General features: G+C 47.5%; 1 protein-coding gene across 23 annotated transcripts in view; it reads right to left on the bottom strand.

Annotated features, from left to right (window-relative positions):
- The window catches only part of FHOD3 (formin homology 2 domain containing 3), a 335,026-nt gene that overhangs the window by 272,390 nt on the left and 46,246 nt on the right, over positions 1-16,390 (bottom strand). For all 23 annotated transcript variants that reach the window (XM_045574974.1, XM_036419534.2, XM_036419535.2 and 20 more), the window contains exon 3: positions 9,550-9,614. In XM_045574974.1, coding sequence (XP_045430930.1) covers positions 9,550-9,614 — 65 coding nt within the window. The remainder of the gene's footprint in view (positions 1-9,549; positions 9,615-16,390) is intronic.

The following is a 16,390-nucleotide window of genomic DNA, read 5'->3' as shown; positions in this document are numbered from 1 at the left end:
CAGAAGAAATTTCAATCGTTGTTCTGTGGATATTTGGCTCTGTTGACTAATGAGTTTGCCGACCACTCATCTAGCACATAAACTTGAGACTAGAACCCTTGCAGCAAATTCCCCAGCACCTTTTCCTCTTTGAATTAAATCTGAACTAATATTACCTATTAGGTATGTTTTGCTGAACTGCTAATGCTTGTCAAGTGATTTTTCCCCAACTTAAAATATTTCCCATTGGGTATTCATAACACAGCAGAAATCAGTAAAACGCCCTAAGAATCCCCCTCCCCAGGAATGTATTCTGAGTCTCTCAGTAAGACCTGAAAAACATGTGTGTGCACACCCAATCCTTAAAGAACCTCCATTTGGCACAGCCATTGTAGCTCAGTGGTTGCACACTAACCTGTGAACCAGGAGGTCATGGTTTGATTTCTGGTCAGGGCCCATGCCCAGGTTGTGGGCCTGATCCCCACTAGGGGGCGTGCAGAGGCAGCCGATCAATGATTCTCATCATTGATGTTTCATCTCTCTCCCTCTCTCTTCCTCTCTGAAATCAATAAAAAAAAATGTATAATTTTTTAAAAGAATCTCTATTTAGCAAGACATCTGTGAGCACCTCCTCGCACCCCCCGCCCCCCTCCTTCAGCCCCTATGCCCTCTTCAGGTCAAGATTTCTATCAATAAGACAAAGCATTTTGTTTCCCAACATAAACTCCGTTTGATAACAAAAATGAAGTTGTTTCTTCCCGGGCACAGTTATGGGCACAGAGGTCGCTGGGTTTAGCATTACGCTCAAGAGCAGGTAGGCCTGTGGGGCAGCACGTGTAGAGACTCTGGTAGAAAACTGTTCGAAAGCACAATGGTTCCCTTACTAGGGGGGTGTTTTCTGGGCATAACTGAAGGCCCTGCTGGGCAGCAGCTTAGAGTGTAACTGCCAGCACACTCTTAGAGTGCACTAGTAACTAGTCTTGTAGCATCTGCTTCAGGTGTCCCCACCAATAGGACTACATTTTCTACTGTCCTTGTTTTGCCAGTTCCTTGTTGAAGATATAAGCAAGGATTGGACTAGGGCAATGGTCAGCAAACTCATTAGTCAACAGAGCCAAATATCAACAGTATAACAATTGGACTACATTTTCTACTGTCATTGTTTTGCCAGAATGTCATGTTCCTTGTTAAGGATATAAGCAACAATTGGGCTAGGGCAGTGGTTGGCAAACTCATTAGTCAACAGAGCCAAATATTAACAGTACAACAATTGAAATTTCTTTTGAGAGCCGAAAACTGACTTCTGTGCATGGGCCACAAAGTTTCAATCGCACTGTATGTGCACGCCCGCACGTGGTATTTTGTGGAAGAGCCACACTCAAGGGGCCAAAGAGCCACATGTGGCTCATGAGCCGCAGTTTGTCAACCACTGGGCTAGGGCAAAGCAAGCACATTGATAATAGTTCTAACACATACTCAAATTCCATGGTCCTATGTACCCAAGAGGTGAAAGGTAAAGTCCTAATGAGGCAAACATGAGCAATTTAAGTAGGAGCACTAATAGAAATGAAGCTGCTGTAAGAGACGTGCCTGGGTGGGAATGCAGACTGGTGCAACCACTGTGGAGAACAGTATGGAGTTCCCTCAAAAAACTGAAAAAGGAACTCCCATTTGACCCAATAATCCCACTCCTAGGATTATATCCCAAGAAACTAGAAACACCAATCAGAAAGGATATATGCACCCCTATGTTCATAGCAGCACAATCTACAATAGTTAGAATTTGGAAACAGCCTAGGTGCCCATCAGCAGATGATTGGATCAAAAAACTATGGTACATCTACACAGTGGAATCCTATGCTGCCATAAAAAAGAAGGAATTCTCATCATTTGCAGCAACCTGGATGGAATTGGAGAACATCATGCTGAGTGAAATAAGCCAGTCAATGAAAGAGAAACACCACATGACCTCACTCATTTATGATAATAAAGAACATTATAAACTGATGGACCAAAAGATAGATATAGAGACAGTAACGCAACAAGCAGACTGTCAAATTACAGTGGGGAGGGGAGGGAGATCTGAAGGAGATAATAGATCAACTAAAGGACTTGTATACATGCATATAAGTATAACCAATGGACACAAAACTCTGGGGAAGGAAGGTATTATGGGAGGGGGAGGGCAATGATAAAATATGTACACAGATAACAATTTATTTTAAAAAAATAAATGTAATTTAATTTAATTAGATTAAAAAAGAGAGAGAGAGACGTGCCTGTCTTTCTTTCCTGGGGTTCAGTTCACTTCTGTCCCATTCATGTTTCCTTTCTTGACACCTCTGAATTCCCAGAGCTGATCTGAGTTTCCAGCTCCGTCTGGAAGGTCCTCGTCTGACTCTCTCACAGGCATGCGTCTTTATTTCCTTGTCCAGTTTGCCTGCATGTCTGTAGATGGTAGGGCCATTCTTCAATTTCTCTAGTTTCTCCCTTCACTTTGGTGAGAAATCCTTCCGGACCTGTACACTCTAAGATCATAGCATCCGTGAACAGATATGTGACAGAACGGAATACCCACCAGTTTTAAACACTGGGCTCTCACACAATTTAACAAAACCAGTGGTTGTTTTAAATCCTTCCCATATCCTTTCTGTCTTCCCTTGGGGGAGGGGGCGCACCTGCCAATCACTGTTTGATGATAAGGCACCTTCGACGTAGCCACCTACACAGCGGCTGACCTGCCCCAGCCCGGCCCCAGTGCGGACATTCTGTGGGTTCTGCCTCCTGGGGGCTGAGGCAGGCTAATAGGAAACAGATGGGGGGCAGGGAGCGGGGCCATTTATCTGATTAACCCACAGAGCTTGTTTTTACCTAGACTCTAGGTCCTAGAGAACAGAACCCTGGGCAAAAAAACAATAATTTTTTAATGGGTCACAGACTTGATGGGTTGTAAAAGGGAGGAGGTTTAATAAATACAGGCACCACGAGTCTCCTGCTGCAAAGGGAGACTCAGGGTTTCAGACCAGCCCCTGCGTGCCACGGCTGCAGCCATCTCCCAGACTGTAGGGGTGTCGAACTCAATCAGAGAAGGGGCCAAAATCTAAAATCCAGCCTAAATCGCAGGCCGAATGGTTTACTGAACAGTCATAAACTGTCATTGTGATGGAAACGCAGCGGAGTGCAGTGATGACAGCGCGGTGCAGGCCACATTGCAAGGCCTGGCGGGACGGATTTGGCCTGCGGGCCTTGTGTTTGACACATGTGTCCCAGAGGACCCCGCAGGAGCTGGTGGGGGTGGGAGTCGTTCTCCAGGTTTCTAGAGAACCAGTGGATTGCAACATCGAAGACAGAAAACAGGAAAGGGGGCTGAATGTTCATGGCACCACTAGGGAGGAGTAGGGCCAGGGCACTGTCAGCTTGGCCACTGTGACATCCGGGGACAGGACTGGAGGGAACACCACCCCCCACCAAATGCTGCTGTGGCAGAGGCAGGACAGGAGGAAAAGCAGCCTCCGCTGGGAATGTGGGAGAGTCAGCAAGAAGCCCAGGTCGAGGTTGTGGTCAGAGAAAGCAAGGCAGGGGCCCGAGAGCAGGGAGCATGGCTCTATGGGGTCTCCTGACCAGAGATCAGCCTGTTTCACTCTGTTCCTGCCTTCACACCGTGGACACCCATGTAGGGGGCCTGCCCTGCAAATATGACAGAGGATGAGCAAGCAACACCTGTGTGACCCACAGTGCCCCGAGGCGCTGGACACCCACGCTAGCACCGGTCACCACACAGGCCTCAGGTGTGTCACCACCTACAATTACCACCCAGGCGCTGTTGGGCCCAACAGGGTCCAAAAGTCATTTTGCTGTTTTCAGAAGGAAACCTCTAAATTTTTTTTGTTTTGTTTTTTATTTTAAAGAGGGAGGGAAGGAGAAAGGAAGGAAGGAGAAGAGAGGGGGAAAGGGAGAGAAGAGAGAGAAACATTGATGTGAGAGAGAGAGATATATCCATTGGTTGCCTCTCCCACACAGTCTGACTGGAGATGGAACATGCAACCTGGGTATGTGCCCTGACCAGGAAGGGAACCTGTGACCTTCAGATGCACAGGATGAAGCTCCAACCACTGAGCAACACCAGCCAGCGCAGAAACCTCTAGTTTTAATGGACATTCCCTACAGTCAGCCAAGGGGCAATGAGGGCCACATTGGAATCCAGTTAATGCTCCGAAGTCTAGTGTCACTCAGCAGCCCCCCAGAGAGGCAAGTGTAGCCGGAAGCTGGACAACAGCCTCCTGCAAAGCCAGGAGCGCTCAGCCACACAATACCAGCCCACAGGGACGTAGAGGAAGATTCACCAAAGGGAGAAGCAGTACTCCCACACACACACACACACTCCCCCAGCTTCAAAATGAAAAGCAAAACAGAGCAGGGACTGGGGAAGGAAGGTGGAGGAGGTCAGGGTCACGGATTACAGCTCCACTCCTCATCCTCTGAATGCAGAAGGCCAGGCGCTCCGCGCTGGAGCTAGAGGTGATTTGGACCCTGGACAGAATCCGTACCAAGCCCCTGAGCTGTCATCACACCTTACGGACCCACGCCACCTCCATCGCCACCAATGAAAGCGGCTCCAAGACAGGAATTTCCCATTAAAACGGCAATGGCCTTGGGGTCCTCCTCAACACTGTGCACATAAGAGTCCCCTGGGTCACTCTTACACTAGAAAGTTCTTCCTGGAGCACTGCCCCCACTGTCTGCCATTCACCTCTTGGCGGTACAGTCTACAGCAGTCTGGTTTGGCCCTTGAGAAGAAAATGCTTTGCAAGTGATATTTTGATGCCTCATTCTAATCATGTTTCTGCTGGAAATTGATGAACAGTCACTTCCTACATTGCCTTCTTGCCTTTTAAAGTTGTCTTGATCACTGGGATTTGACCTTGAACAAGCAGTGAGACTAATCTCATGCAGAGATGTGTCACTTCAGCCACCTGGCTAGCTTCTGCCTACCTCACCTCTACCTCCAAGGGGGACCTCATCTCCTAGTTTGGGGAACATGTCTCTGAAGACCCTTTGTGCCAGGTTATTCCTGGCAACTACTCACATACATGACACATTGAAGCCTTCGGCCAATTTTTTCATCCTTCTGTTTAACTAAGACTGGGTAGTTGACCGTGCCAGCCTTCTAGGTCCCCTGACACCCATCAGCCGGGCCTGTTTTCTCAATGGGAAAACAGGGTCTGCTTCAGAAAGCAGAGGCACATGCGTTTTAAGCCAAACAAAATGCCTTCCGTCAGCTAGTAGAGAACATTCAGACATGAACATTAGGACCCTGATGACTTCAAACTTTTTTTTTTTTTTTTTTTAATTCTCTATCCCTTTCCTCACCCACAGTTCTTCTCCTCCTTTTCTCTCCATGGTAAGAGTTAGTCATCGGAGCCAGTTGGCCCTCCGAACATTCCTCTGGTGTCTGGAAATAGGATCGCATGCAGGGATCAAAAAATTTATTTTCTCTCGCTAACCTCATAAAATGCAGCCTTCTTGTGCCTATGGTAGATTTTCCTTTTTTTTTTTTTTTTTTTTCATATCTGTAACTTCATGCCCATGATCTGACCAGCTAGATTCAGAAGACAAGTCATGCGCTATTTGTCACCATATGTTACTTCGAGTGGTCATACTAAAAATGTGCAAAGAAATAATTACAGTGGAGGGTAGAGGTGCAAAAAGCTGTGGGTGGGGGCTCTCTCCGTACCAAAATCTCATGCCACCTTCCTGCCAAATGCTTCAGAACTATTATGCTGTTAAAGAAGACCTATCTCTTGCCGAAAACAGTTTGGCTCAGTGGATAGAGCGTCTGCCTTTGGACTGAAGGGTCCCAGGTTCGATTGCAGTCAAGGGCATGTACCTTGGATGTGGGCACATCCCCAGTAGGGGGTGTGTAGGAGGCAGCTGATCGATGTTTCTCTCTCATAGATGTTTCTAACTCTCTGTCCCTCTCCCTTCCTCTCTGTAAAAAAAAAAAACAATAAAATATATTTTAAAAAAGAAGACCTATCTCGCTGCTAATGGTGACCAGCAAAGCAGTGCCCCCTGGCCTTCATTTCTTGAGTTTTGCTCAGTTGCTAGCCATGAAGGCTCTATTCTGCTCTCGTCCCAACTGGCATGGAGTTCCAAAGTTAACACTGGAGAATTCCCAGGGCATGTCACCTCCAATTCATCAACATGCAGTCCTGGAGTCTACACATTCTTACACTTAATAAAAACAGGAATGAGGGAGAAGAGTGAGGAAAACATTATTTTCGAGGAATTTACTTGATAGCATCTTAAACTCATGAGCCAGAGCTGTCCTGGGTCCTTTGAATCCAACCGTGATGTGGAAAGGAAGATGGCTGGGGAAGCCGCATGTGGTGGACAGCTTCAGGCAGCAGCCGTTGTCCAATGCCTAGAACAGCTCAACTATTTATCGTATTGTGAAGAGGGAAAATAACCTCGAAAAGAAACAAGGGCTCAGACAACTGATGTGAAAGGTTCTTGTCCGTCTCCCAAGTCATGTGTTCCTCTTTTATTTTGACTGAAGATGGTGCCGGGTATGGGTTCTTTTTATCCCCAAGAAATCTCACCTAATATTGCCATTTGGAAAGGGAACAGATAGGTCACAATGGAGGCTGATTCTTCATACACATGATGCATACATTCCTGAGGATAATATTTAGTACTATTATAATAAATATGTTCCATACCTTGCAAATAATAAGAGGATTTTTTTTTCATACAAAGGAAAAACTTTGTCTTTTTGGGTATATCCAACCTTCTTCTGATACTCTCAGACCTAATTAGTAGTGAAAACTGATTAAATCAGAAAATTCCTTTAAAATGATACATACTAGCACATACCTTAAAACTTTAGTTGAATGTGCAGCTATAGTGACTGACCATCCTGACTTGCCAGGGATGAGCAGCTGGGCATCCTGTTTATAGCACATAAGGGGACACATCCACATACCCTGTTTTGAACCATGATGTTTTTTTTGAAGAAGGATCTACTACCTGGAATTCTACATGGACCTTCTTTCATGAACCTCTCCAATAATATGGCCTATGATTTCCCATCTCAGCTTCTTTGAAGTCAAGCAAGAATAAAGATACTTGTGAAGACTAGAATCCTACATTTAAAAAAACAAAACAAAACATGTTTTTATTGATTTTAGAGAGAAAGGAAGGGAGAGGGAAAGATAGAAACATCCATGAGATGAGAGTGAAACATTGGTTCACTGCCTCCTGCATGATCCCACTGAGACTCAAGCTCAAAAGCTGGGCTTGTGCCCTGACCGGGAATCAAACCAAGGACATCTTGGTGCATGGGACAATGCTCAGCCACTGAGCCACACCAGCCAGGGCAGAATCCTACATTTTTTTTTTAAGGTTCTTTATTTATTTTTAGAGAGAGGGGAAAGAGAAGAGAGAAAGAGAGAAACATAGATGTGAGCAAAACATCAATTGGCTGTTTCCTGCACACCCCTTACCAGGGGTCAAGCCCACAACCCAGGCATGTGCCCTGACTGAGAATTGAACCAGTGACCTTCAGTGCACAGGACACTGCCCAACCAACTAGGCCACACTGGCTAGGGCAGAAACATATATTTTCACAATATACTCGCACCTTGTGTAGTTGTCACAACCCACTTATGTTGATAGAAAGGTTTTTGCACTAATTTTGATTTTTTTCCAAAATAATCAATGAACTTTCAAAGCAATGACTTTTTACACTCACATTATAAAATATTTCATTGAATGACACAATTCCAATAATAAGTGCAATTGGCTTAAAAAGGTTTGGAACAAACACACTGACCCCATAAGCACCCAGTTCACCCCCTGGAGCAGAATGTCCTGAGTGTCCTTAGAGAGAGTGGGCTGAACCAGCTAGAGGTGCTCAGCATGCCACAGGGACAAGATACGGGTTTCACATGCATTTCATGGAGTAATGGAATACATCAATTAATGCAGAGAGTCGATAACATGGCAGCAAATTAGAAAACTCCCACACTAAAGTATGTCAGCCCATACTACAAAAGCGTGAATTTTCTTCAAGGAGCTAGCTCATTGGGATACTTAACAAGCCCATTTTAGTATAAATCTGCCTCCAAGTGCCTTATTATTTCTGGGAAATGCAAATTCATGCTCAGGCCCCAAATCCTACGGTTAACCAGTTACATTTCGACCAATATTGAACTCTAAACAGTTCGGCACATAAGTGCTTGGGTTTGCTCTAGAAACTGCATTGGGGGTGGGAGAGGATTCATCCAAAAGCGTTTTAGGCCTTTTCTTCAGGTAGACAGGATTGATGCCTGTGAAATAACTGGAAAAGTATAACCAATTAAACATAACCAAGTGCCATACATGGGTTGTGGTCGCTCAGTGCTACAGGCAGTTGAGAAGCGAATGGTTAATGTTGGCCAAAGGTCCTACAGGCCTTACTTTGCTTCCAACAAGACTACAAACCCTCCTGAGTTTTATGAGGCCACTACACAGTTACCCTGGACACAGCGTTAGACAGAGGCTGTCACTCCAGGCACCTGTCCCTCCACCATACCTAACACCAATGGAAGGAAGCTGGCACGGATTTCCCTCCACTTCCCGCCGCTCCCTCACCCCTTCCCTGGGTCTCCAGCGTGGACGCAGGAAGGAGGAGGAACCCAAAATGATTCCTCCCGCTCCACCCACGCACACCACACTCCAGGTGCAGCCTGCGCCTCAACAGGATGACTTACGCTCTCCTAATTAGAGGCCTGAATTAAGACCACAGTGTATATTCGGTAAAAGCGAAATTACTCAGATATGGAGAACTTCTATGCATAAAGTAAAATTAGCTCCTTCTTGTTCTTTCTATATGTCATACTTGCCTCAATGTGGCCCCATGCCAGGCGGAAACCAAGCCAGTTTCAGAAGCGCTTTTCGCAGAGATTGTCTAGTTTGCATAAATAATTCCTTTCATCGCCATTCAACCCTCGTGTGTTGGCTGAGAAACCAGTGGGGCCAGAAGAAAATCAATGGCTGTAGGAACGACCCAATGAGGTTCCCAAGTGATCACAGGCCAGCCAGCCTGAGCCACAGGTACATGCAACACTGTATTGCTCAGCACCCACCTGTGCCCACCCTGCCCTGACCTGAGGGTGCCCTTTCACTCACCTGACCAGAAACTGCATCTCAAACCTCACTCCCCCCAACCCAACCGAGGTAACTGCACAGACCCACCAGGAAGCACACGGCACGCACTTCCCTGGCATGAGATTCACACTGGCACAGCCCCAGGAAGGCCTCCGTCTCTCCCACATCCCTAGAAGGAACCTCGGCAGCAATGTCTCACCTCCAGCTCTCTTCACTAACCAAACCACAAAGGGGGTCGGGCGGAACAGGGCTGCCAAAACGACTGCTCGAAATCACTTCACTAAAAACTTGAACAACCCAATGACAGCAGCGAACCCAAGCAGCAGTGACTATTTCTTCCCAGGAGTGGCATTTCTCATCACACGTTTAATCACGGGAGGCAGGTGGCAAGCATCCCCACCACCTACGCACGTCACTCACCGATGCAGGCGTGGACCCTCACAGACAGCTGTGTCCTCAGGATGATGCTGTGCTTCTTGCCCCGCCTGATGGAGAGAAAACACATGCGGGCGTCAGAGGAGTCAACAGGATGAAGCCTAGGTGCCGTCCATCATCTCGAAGGTTCTGACACATCCACCAGACAGAGGCTCCAGATGAGCAGGGGGCCTCCAGACAGAACAAGAATCTCTCCTGAAATAGCGGGATGCCACAGGGCGTTCCAGAAAAGAATGCAATCAAGTTTGACTCCGTTGGATGGACAACACGCATTTCATTGCCAAACCCGGTCAGCTCGTCCCATCCACAGAGTCGGCGTGTTCTCACGCTTGACCATGTTGGGAAAATTTTCAAATCTGTGCCCATAAAGCGAAGTCGCAGGAATGTAACAGCCCAGATCTGCCTGATCATTCCCAGGGCTATTTTTACATTTGTCTGGATGTAGGAAAGGGGCACATGCCGTGGGGGGTTCGGGAAGAGCTGCTTTGCTGTGTATCAATTCAAGACTACCGGGTTTTTCTCTTCTCCGGGAAGATGGAGTCCACCAAAGAGCTTCTAGGCTCTTTGTCATTGGGAACTCCAGTTTACACACCTCGCTTCACCTGTGTTTCCTTCTCGCTTCATTCCTCATGAGGAAGCCAAGAGCCGGCCCCTCCCCAATTCTGTTCCCACGGGGCTCACCCCACCTTATGCAAAGGAGGACGAAAGCACCGAGCAGGCGACAGAGAAGATGATAAATGGGAAGAAATGTGAGTCCTGGCTACCTGGGGGCAGCAAAGGCTTTGAGACTGGGAGAAAGCAGAAGCCAGTGGACAGAGGGAAAACAGAGCCAGCCCGCCAGCATGGAGCAGGGAAGCGGCTAGGGCTCTCAGGGGCAGAATCGCCCTTCCATCACTCTGCTGGCCTCTCATCCCTGCCCATCAGGGCTTCCTCTGTAAAGGAGTCTGGCAGTAACTTCTGGTTTGACGGTTGTGTTAGAGGGGACAGGAACAGACATCGCCCTGGGCACACTGTACTATTGTGATGATGGATTCTCCGTCATCGATGAAACAATTCTATTTCTTATTCTTGAGACCAGATCAGAGGGGAAAGTAGGGTGTCAAAAGGTGGGGGGTTTTTATTCTTTTAAAGGAGAAAGGAAAGCCAGCTGCATAGTCCTATAAAAGCATGCAGTGGCCTCCCGCCCTGCAGCTGCTTGTAGGTAGAGAACCTGCATCGGGTCCTTTCAAATCCCCAGGGTCCCCCTCCCTCTGCCCCTTCCCACTTTGTTCATTTGATTGATTTACATATGCTGTGTGCAAGGCACTAATCCTAAAGAGCTTACAATGAATCCACAGCCCTGACCCATCTTCCGAAGATGGATTTGAGATTTCTAGGAGGGCACACTTCTTCAAAACTTTCTTACACACATACACACACACACACACACACACACACACATACACACACACGTTTTCTCTCTCACAATCCTGGTGTTGACACTCTTTCAATTCCTTTAACGGTACCAGAAAGAAAGTTTCCGTCAGTGCCCTGTGCTCAATCATTGAAGGGCCTTCTTTGTGAACTTCCAGGAAAGGTGTTCTGGGGCGGGGGTGTCTTGGCGGGGGGAGCCTCCCGCAGAGCTGGGAGCAGAGACTGAGGAAGCCCTGAGGGGAGCCAGGCCCCAGCCTGGAGGAAAAGCAAACCTGGAGCACCGTCAGTCCTCAGTCCGCAGCCCTGTTATCAGCATTAGGAGTCGATGATGAATACCAGACGACAGGAGGCAGAGCACATGCTTTGGATGCCCTGAGTGGGGAAGCAAGGATGGCCAGGGAAACAGTTCAGAATACCTCAGGTTCTGGAAAGTTCAAAGGGCCCTCACTTTTATCTTCAAACAACTGCAGAGTCACATTTTGAGGAAGCGCTTAAGTTTTCCCAGAGATCTCCGCAGTCCCCCAGTGAGAGCGTGGGGCGGTCGCTCTAGGATTCCAGGCGCCTTCATGAAAGGCAGGACAGTCTCTGAGGCGTCCCTGGAGGGCCAGCCCCTCTGAGGTACCGTCCCTTCTGTGCTTGTGCCTCGAGGAACCAGGCAATCGGATGGGTTAAGCCAAACCCTGGTGTAACTTAAGAGACCACAGCACAAAAAAGGCCTATTTTATAGTAGTTTTCTCTCTTACCATTCCAATTCTGTACCCTCCTTCCTTGCCTGCCCTTGTACACAAAACCCTGAGATGGGAGGAATCACTGTGGAAATTCTCAGAATAGAGCCAAGGTCTATGGAAGCCACCTCAGGGGCTGAGGTGCCAAATCCCAGGAGTGACTGGCAGAGGAGGGAGCTGGCCAAGGCGGAGACAAGTGGCGGTGAGTGCAGGCAGGTCCCCAGAACGTGTCCCTCATCCCCCACTCCTCCCTCACCCACCTCCATTTTTCCCATCTTTGATGTGGGTACCGTCACTGTGCCCATTTTACAGACGAGGAAAGCAAAGCCTTTAGGAATGATGTAACCTCCATAAAGTCAGAGGGCCGTTGGAAATCGAATCAGGCCTGCAGGCAGAGGGTCTGGCTCCACAGTCACCAGCCGCACCCTGCCTTTTGCTGTGCAGCTGCCTCACTATACAACCTTCTCCACTTTTTTTAGTGGTTTAACCTCAATGCTAAAATCTATTAAAAAGGACACACATAAAAATTAAAATGCAAAAACCTAAGAAAACGTTGCCAAACCAAATAATGAAAATAGTAGAACAGGACCAAATCAGGTTTCTACTAAGACTTCAAGGATTACAGGACGTTTAATGTTTTATTTATATATATCAAATGCCAATGTATAAAGGGCACCCGTCATAAAATGCCTTTAAATCTGATTAATGTTGATATACGAGTATTAGAGAAAAGTTGATTTTCATGCATTTCCTTTGTACATGGCCATATCTCACTGCTGTTATTAATTCTAAAAATCCTTGGGCCAATTCTTTTATGGGCATAATCATGTCATCTATTAAAAATAATCACTTTATCCCCAGGCTTTTTGTAGGAAGTATGCCCTTGTCTTCTGTTTCATGGCTAAAACTTTCAAGGGAAAATTAAATTATCATGGGTAGATTTTCCCCCTGCCCCCAGTGGGATACTATGTCAGTTTGGGTTTGGAAAATAATATTCATAACAGTTGTTAAAATTCGTGGAATGCTTATCACGTGCCGGACAAGAGTCTGAGTACTTTATACAGATTTGATCTTCAAAAAATTCCTATAAAGTAGGTAACATTATTGCCATTTTTAAAATGAGGAAATGGAGGCCCAGAAGGGCTAAGCAACATAGCTGAAGTCACACAGCTAGAAAGTCATAGAGCTCAGATTCAACCCAGGCAGTGGAACCCACAGCCTGTGCTCCCATCACCTCCCTGATGGGTGTTCCTTCATCCCCTCCCTCATTCCACTCTATATGCGGTGCACGCTGCACGCTCTGTCTCAAGGCAACAGCAACCTGGAGATCCTGCCTGACCCGCAGGTTTTGGACGTAAGACTACAACATCAGTTCTTACCCGAATTTCCCCCCACTGGCCCACTCTACAGACTTCAGACTTGCCAGTCACCACAACGGAGTGAGCCAATTACTTCAAGGAAATCTCTCCAGATATTCTCGGTAGACCAGATAGATTAGATGAGAAAGATTAGACCAGATGGATGGGTAGAGAGATAGCTTGTGGGTTCCATTTCTCTAGAGAACCAAATACAAACTTTGGTGTCTGCCTTCATGGAACTTCCATGTTCCAAAAATCAGTGGGTTCTGCATAAACACTTGAATGCTCCTTTCCTCCCTGATGTTGACGTGCTGTATCCGTTTCACAGCTGCCCCTCCTTCTGAGTTCGCCTGCTTGCAGCAGGGTGACCCTGAGGCAGAAGCTATTTCATTTGACCTGAAACTCCCCAGGGAGACTCAGATTCCATTCCTATCAGCACAGCCACTGCCGGGGAAACATCACCACTTTGGCGATTAGCCACAGCCAATCAGGTATCCACACCCAAGGCCAGTGCTACCCAAGTGACAAGAAAGCTATCTAAAATAGGCACTCAATTCAAGGGAACTCCAATCAAGGCAAACATGCCAGGGATGTGAGGGTGCTGCTGGGGAAGGAACTTTTCAAAACTTCCTGGCTTCTCAGAATACACCAAGTTTCTCCTACAACCATGCCTATGGCTTGGGGTGGGAATTGGGTGGGGCGGGGTGTGAGAACAAGGGTTGGTTTAACCAAGTAAGTCTTCCATGTTTCAATTCTGCCCCAGTCTCTCAAGAGAATATTTTTATTTGTTTTTAACATATTTGTATTGATTTCAGAAAGGAAAGGGAGAAAAACATCAATGATGAGAATTACCGATCAGGTTCCTCCTCCTACTGGGGATCGAGCCCATAACCCCGAGCATGTGCCTTCACCTGGAATCTAACAGTGACCTCCGAGTTCACAGATGGGATGCTCCACCTCTGAGCCACACTGGTCAAGCTCAAGAGAATATTTTTACAAGAATAACATATGGCGTCTTTTTGTGGCTATAAGAGCAAGTGCATACATTAATTTATTAAGTGGCATGCAGCCAAAAACTTGATGACTTTTTCTTGCAACCAACAGCAAAATGAATGCCCCCAATCATTCCTCCATTCAAATTGGAACTAAACTATGATTTCAATCAAGAGTAGAAAACACGTTTGACCACATGGCAGAAGCAGAAATTAGGAACCCCTCAGCAATGGCCCCGGGAATAAGCTTCCTTTTACTAAGCTTCTGGAGCGGTGAGGTGCAGCCAGTGTTCCGACTGAGGGATAAAGAGATGAAGAAGGATTTGAATTAGTCATCAGCAAGTGAAAAAGATAGTGTTAGCTGAGATTATTTGCTCAAAAACTTCAAGAGAGCCAGTTGCAACAACATTCATCCCCAGATGCATTCTGGTCTCTCCTAGAAGACAGTAGAGGTGAAAAGCACAGACTCTGGAGCCAGCTGTGTGATCTTAGCCTCTCTGAGCTCCAGCTTCCTTGTCTGTAAAGTGGGAAAATAATATTATGCCATTTGGTATCATACCTAAGAAATGAAAACTGGCTCCTATTTTCTTCTAAGATTTTTAAAGTTTTAGCCGTTCATCCCCAGGTACCTCTAATGGGAAGGAAACCTTGGTTGAATGCGCTCTGGGGCCATCCTGTGGCCTCCCCTACTCACTCCTCCATTCTCTCCCCCCACCCACGACTATTCTGCTTCCTCTCTCCCTAAATCTCCTCCTTCGACACCCTGGTCTGACCTTGGTCCTCTCACAACCTGGCTTCTCTGTGGTGGGCATGGTGTTAACTGCCCTTTCTTTGATATTTTCTCTCTCCTTTGCTGAGGCACACCCTGCTGGTTGCCTACCCAATTTCCATTTTCCCCTTTGGTCTCATCAGAGAACCCAATTTTGTCTGAGCGGACAACGTACCCACCTAAAACTGCCTTCTCCACTCTCCTTGGCCCCCAAGGGTGGCCACGTGACACAGTTGTCCTCCGTGAACTGAACGTGGAAGTTGCTGGTGGGGCTCCTGGAAAAGCTCTTTAAAAGGGGCCTACCCACCCTAGCCGATTTGGCTCAGTGGATAGAGCATCGGCCTCCGGACTGAAAGGTCCCAGGTTCGATTCCGGTCAAGGGCATGTACCTTGGTTGCGGGCACGTCCCCAGCGGGGAGTGTGCAGGAGGTAGCTGATCGATGTTTCTCTCATATCAATGTTTCTGACTCTCTATCCCTCTCCCTTCCTCTCTGTTAAAAAAAAAAAAAAAATCAATAAAATATTTTTTAAAAGGGGGACCCACCCAGCTGGCCACACAGCCACGAGACTCTGACCACCAGGCTACACTGCTGTGTCCTATGCTGCCCTCGGATGCTAGAGGCCCTCTTGGAATCCCTGCTGATACCGGGAGGGAATCGGGCTGGCCAGGTCACACCATGGCAGGGTCAGGCATAATCATTAGAGGCTTCGGAGCTCCTGTTTCCGCTACTCACTTCCCTGGCCTTGGAAGGCACTGGCCAGGCCTGGCTCCCTCTGCAGCAGAACAATCGCTCTGTCCTTCCACTTCTGAAGGTCTTTCCCTTCCCCTCCCTTTTGCCACAGCTTGAGTGATCATTCTAAACAAGGGGTGAGTTAATTTTTAGTCCTGGCATACAAGAGCAGGGCAATGAGCGAGAACAAAGAAACAAACTGCTCCGGCAAGGAGAACTCACTCGGAGCGCCCCCTGTGGGAAACACCATCGTTTTCCCATGGCTGGTCCCATGTCTCCGTCAGATGGTCTCATTAGGGGACAATTTTGCTATGACTTACACAAAGGAATCGAGAGAAGAATGCCGTTTCATTTGACCTCTTCGTGCCTATGAGGGGCAATTGTTAACTAGGAAGGAATTACATTTTAACTCCCATTCGTGGGAGACATGACTTTGCAGGCACCCGGACTCCGCCAAATGCCATGCTCCCCGGAGAGGACCTGGGAGGGATGCTCAGGGCAAGTGAGGCTGCAGGTGTGTGCGGACACCTCCCGCCTGTGCAGGAGGGCTCAGCCTGTAGGCTGCTCCCAGCCAGCGCTGCTGGAGCTCAGGAATGGCCAACAGCCCTGGGAGCAACTGGGGAGAGCTGGCAGTGCCAGGACAGTCAATCCTGGCATGTCTTCTGCAATCTAGGCCAGGGACAAAGGGGCTTCCCCACCGAGAACAGTGAAGAGTGTGGCTTCTTCAGCTCTTCTGGATGAAGGGTGGGTACCAAAAACGAAGACTATTTCAAAGCCATAAAGCCTGCTCTGGGGTGAGTTGTGACACAACTGTCAAATGCACAGGTAACCCAACAGC

The sequence above is a fragment of the Pipistrellus kuhlii genome, unplaced genomic scaffold (genome assembly GCF_014108245.1).
Source record: "Pipistrellus kuhlii isolate mPipKuh1 unplaced genomic scaffold, mPipKuh1.p scaffold_m20_p_6, whole genome shotgun sequence".
In the NCBI taxonomy this organism is placed as follows: domain Eukaryota; kingdom Metazoa; phylum Chordata; class Mammalia; order Chiroptera; family Vespertilionidae; genus Pipistrellus; species Pipistrellus kuhlii.
This window is presented reverse-complemented; position numbering and strand designations above follow the sequence as displayed.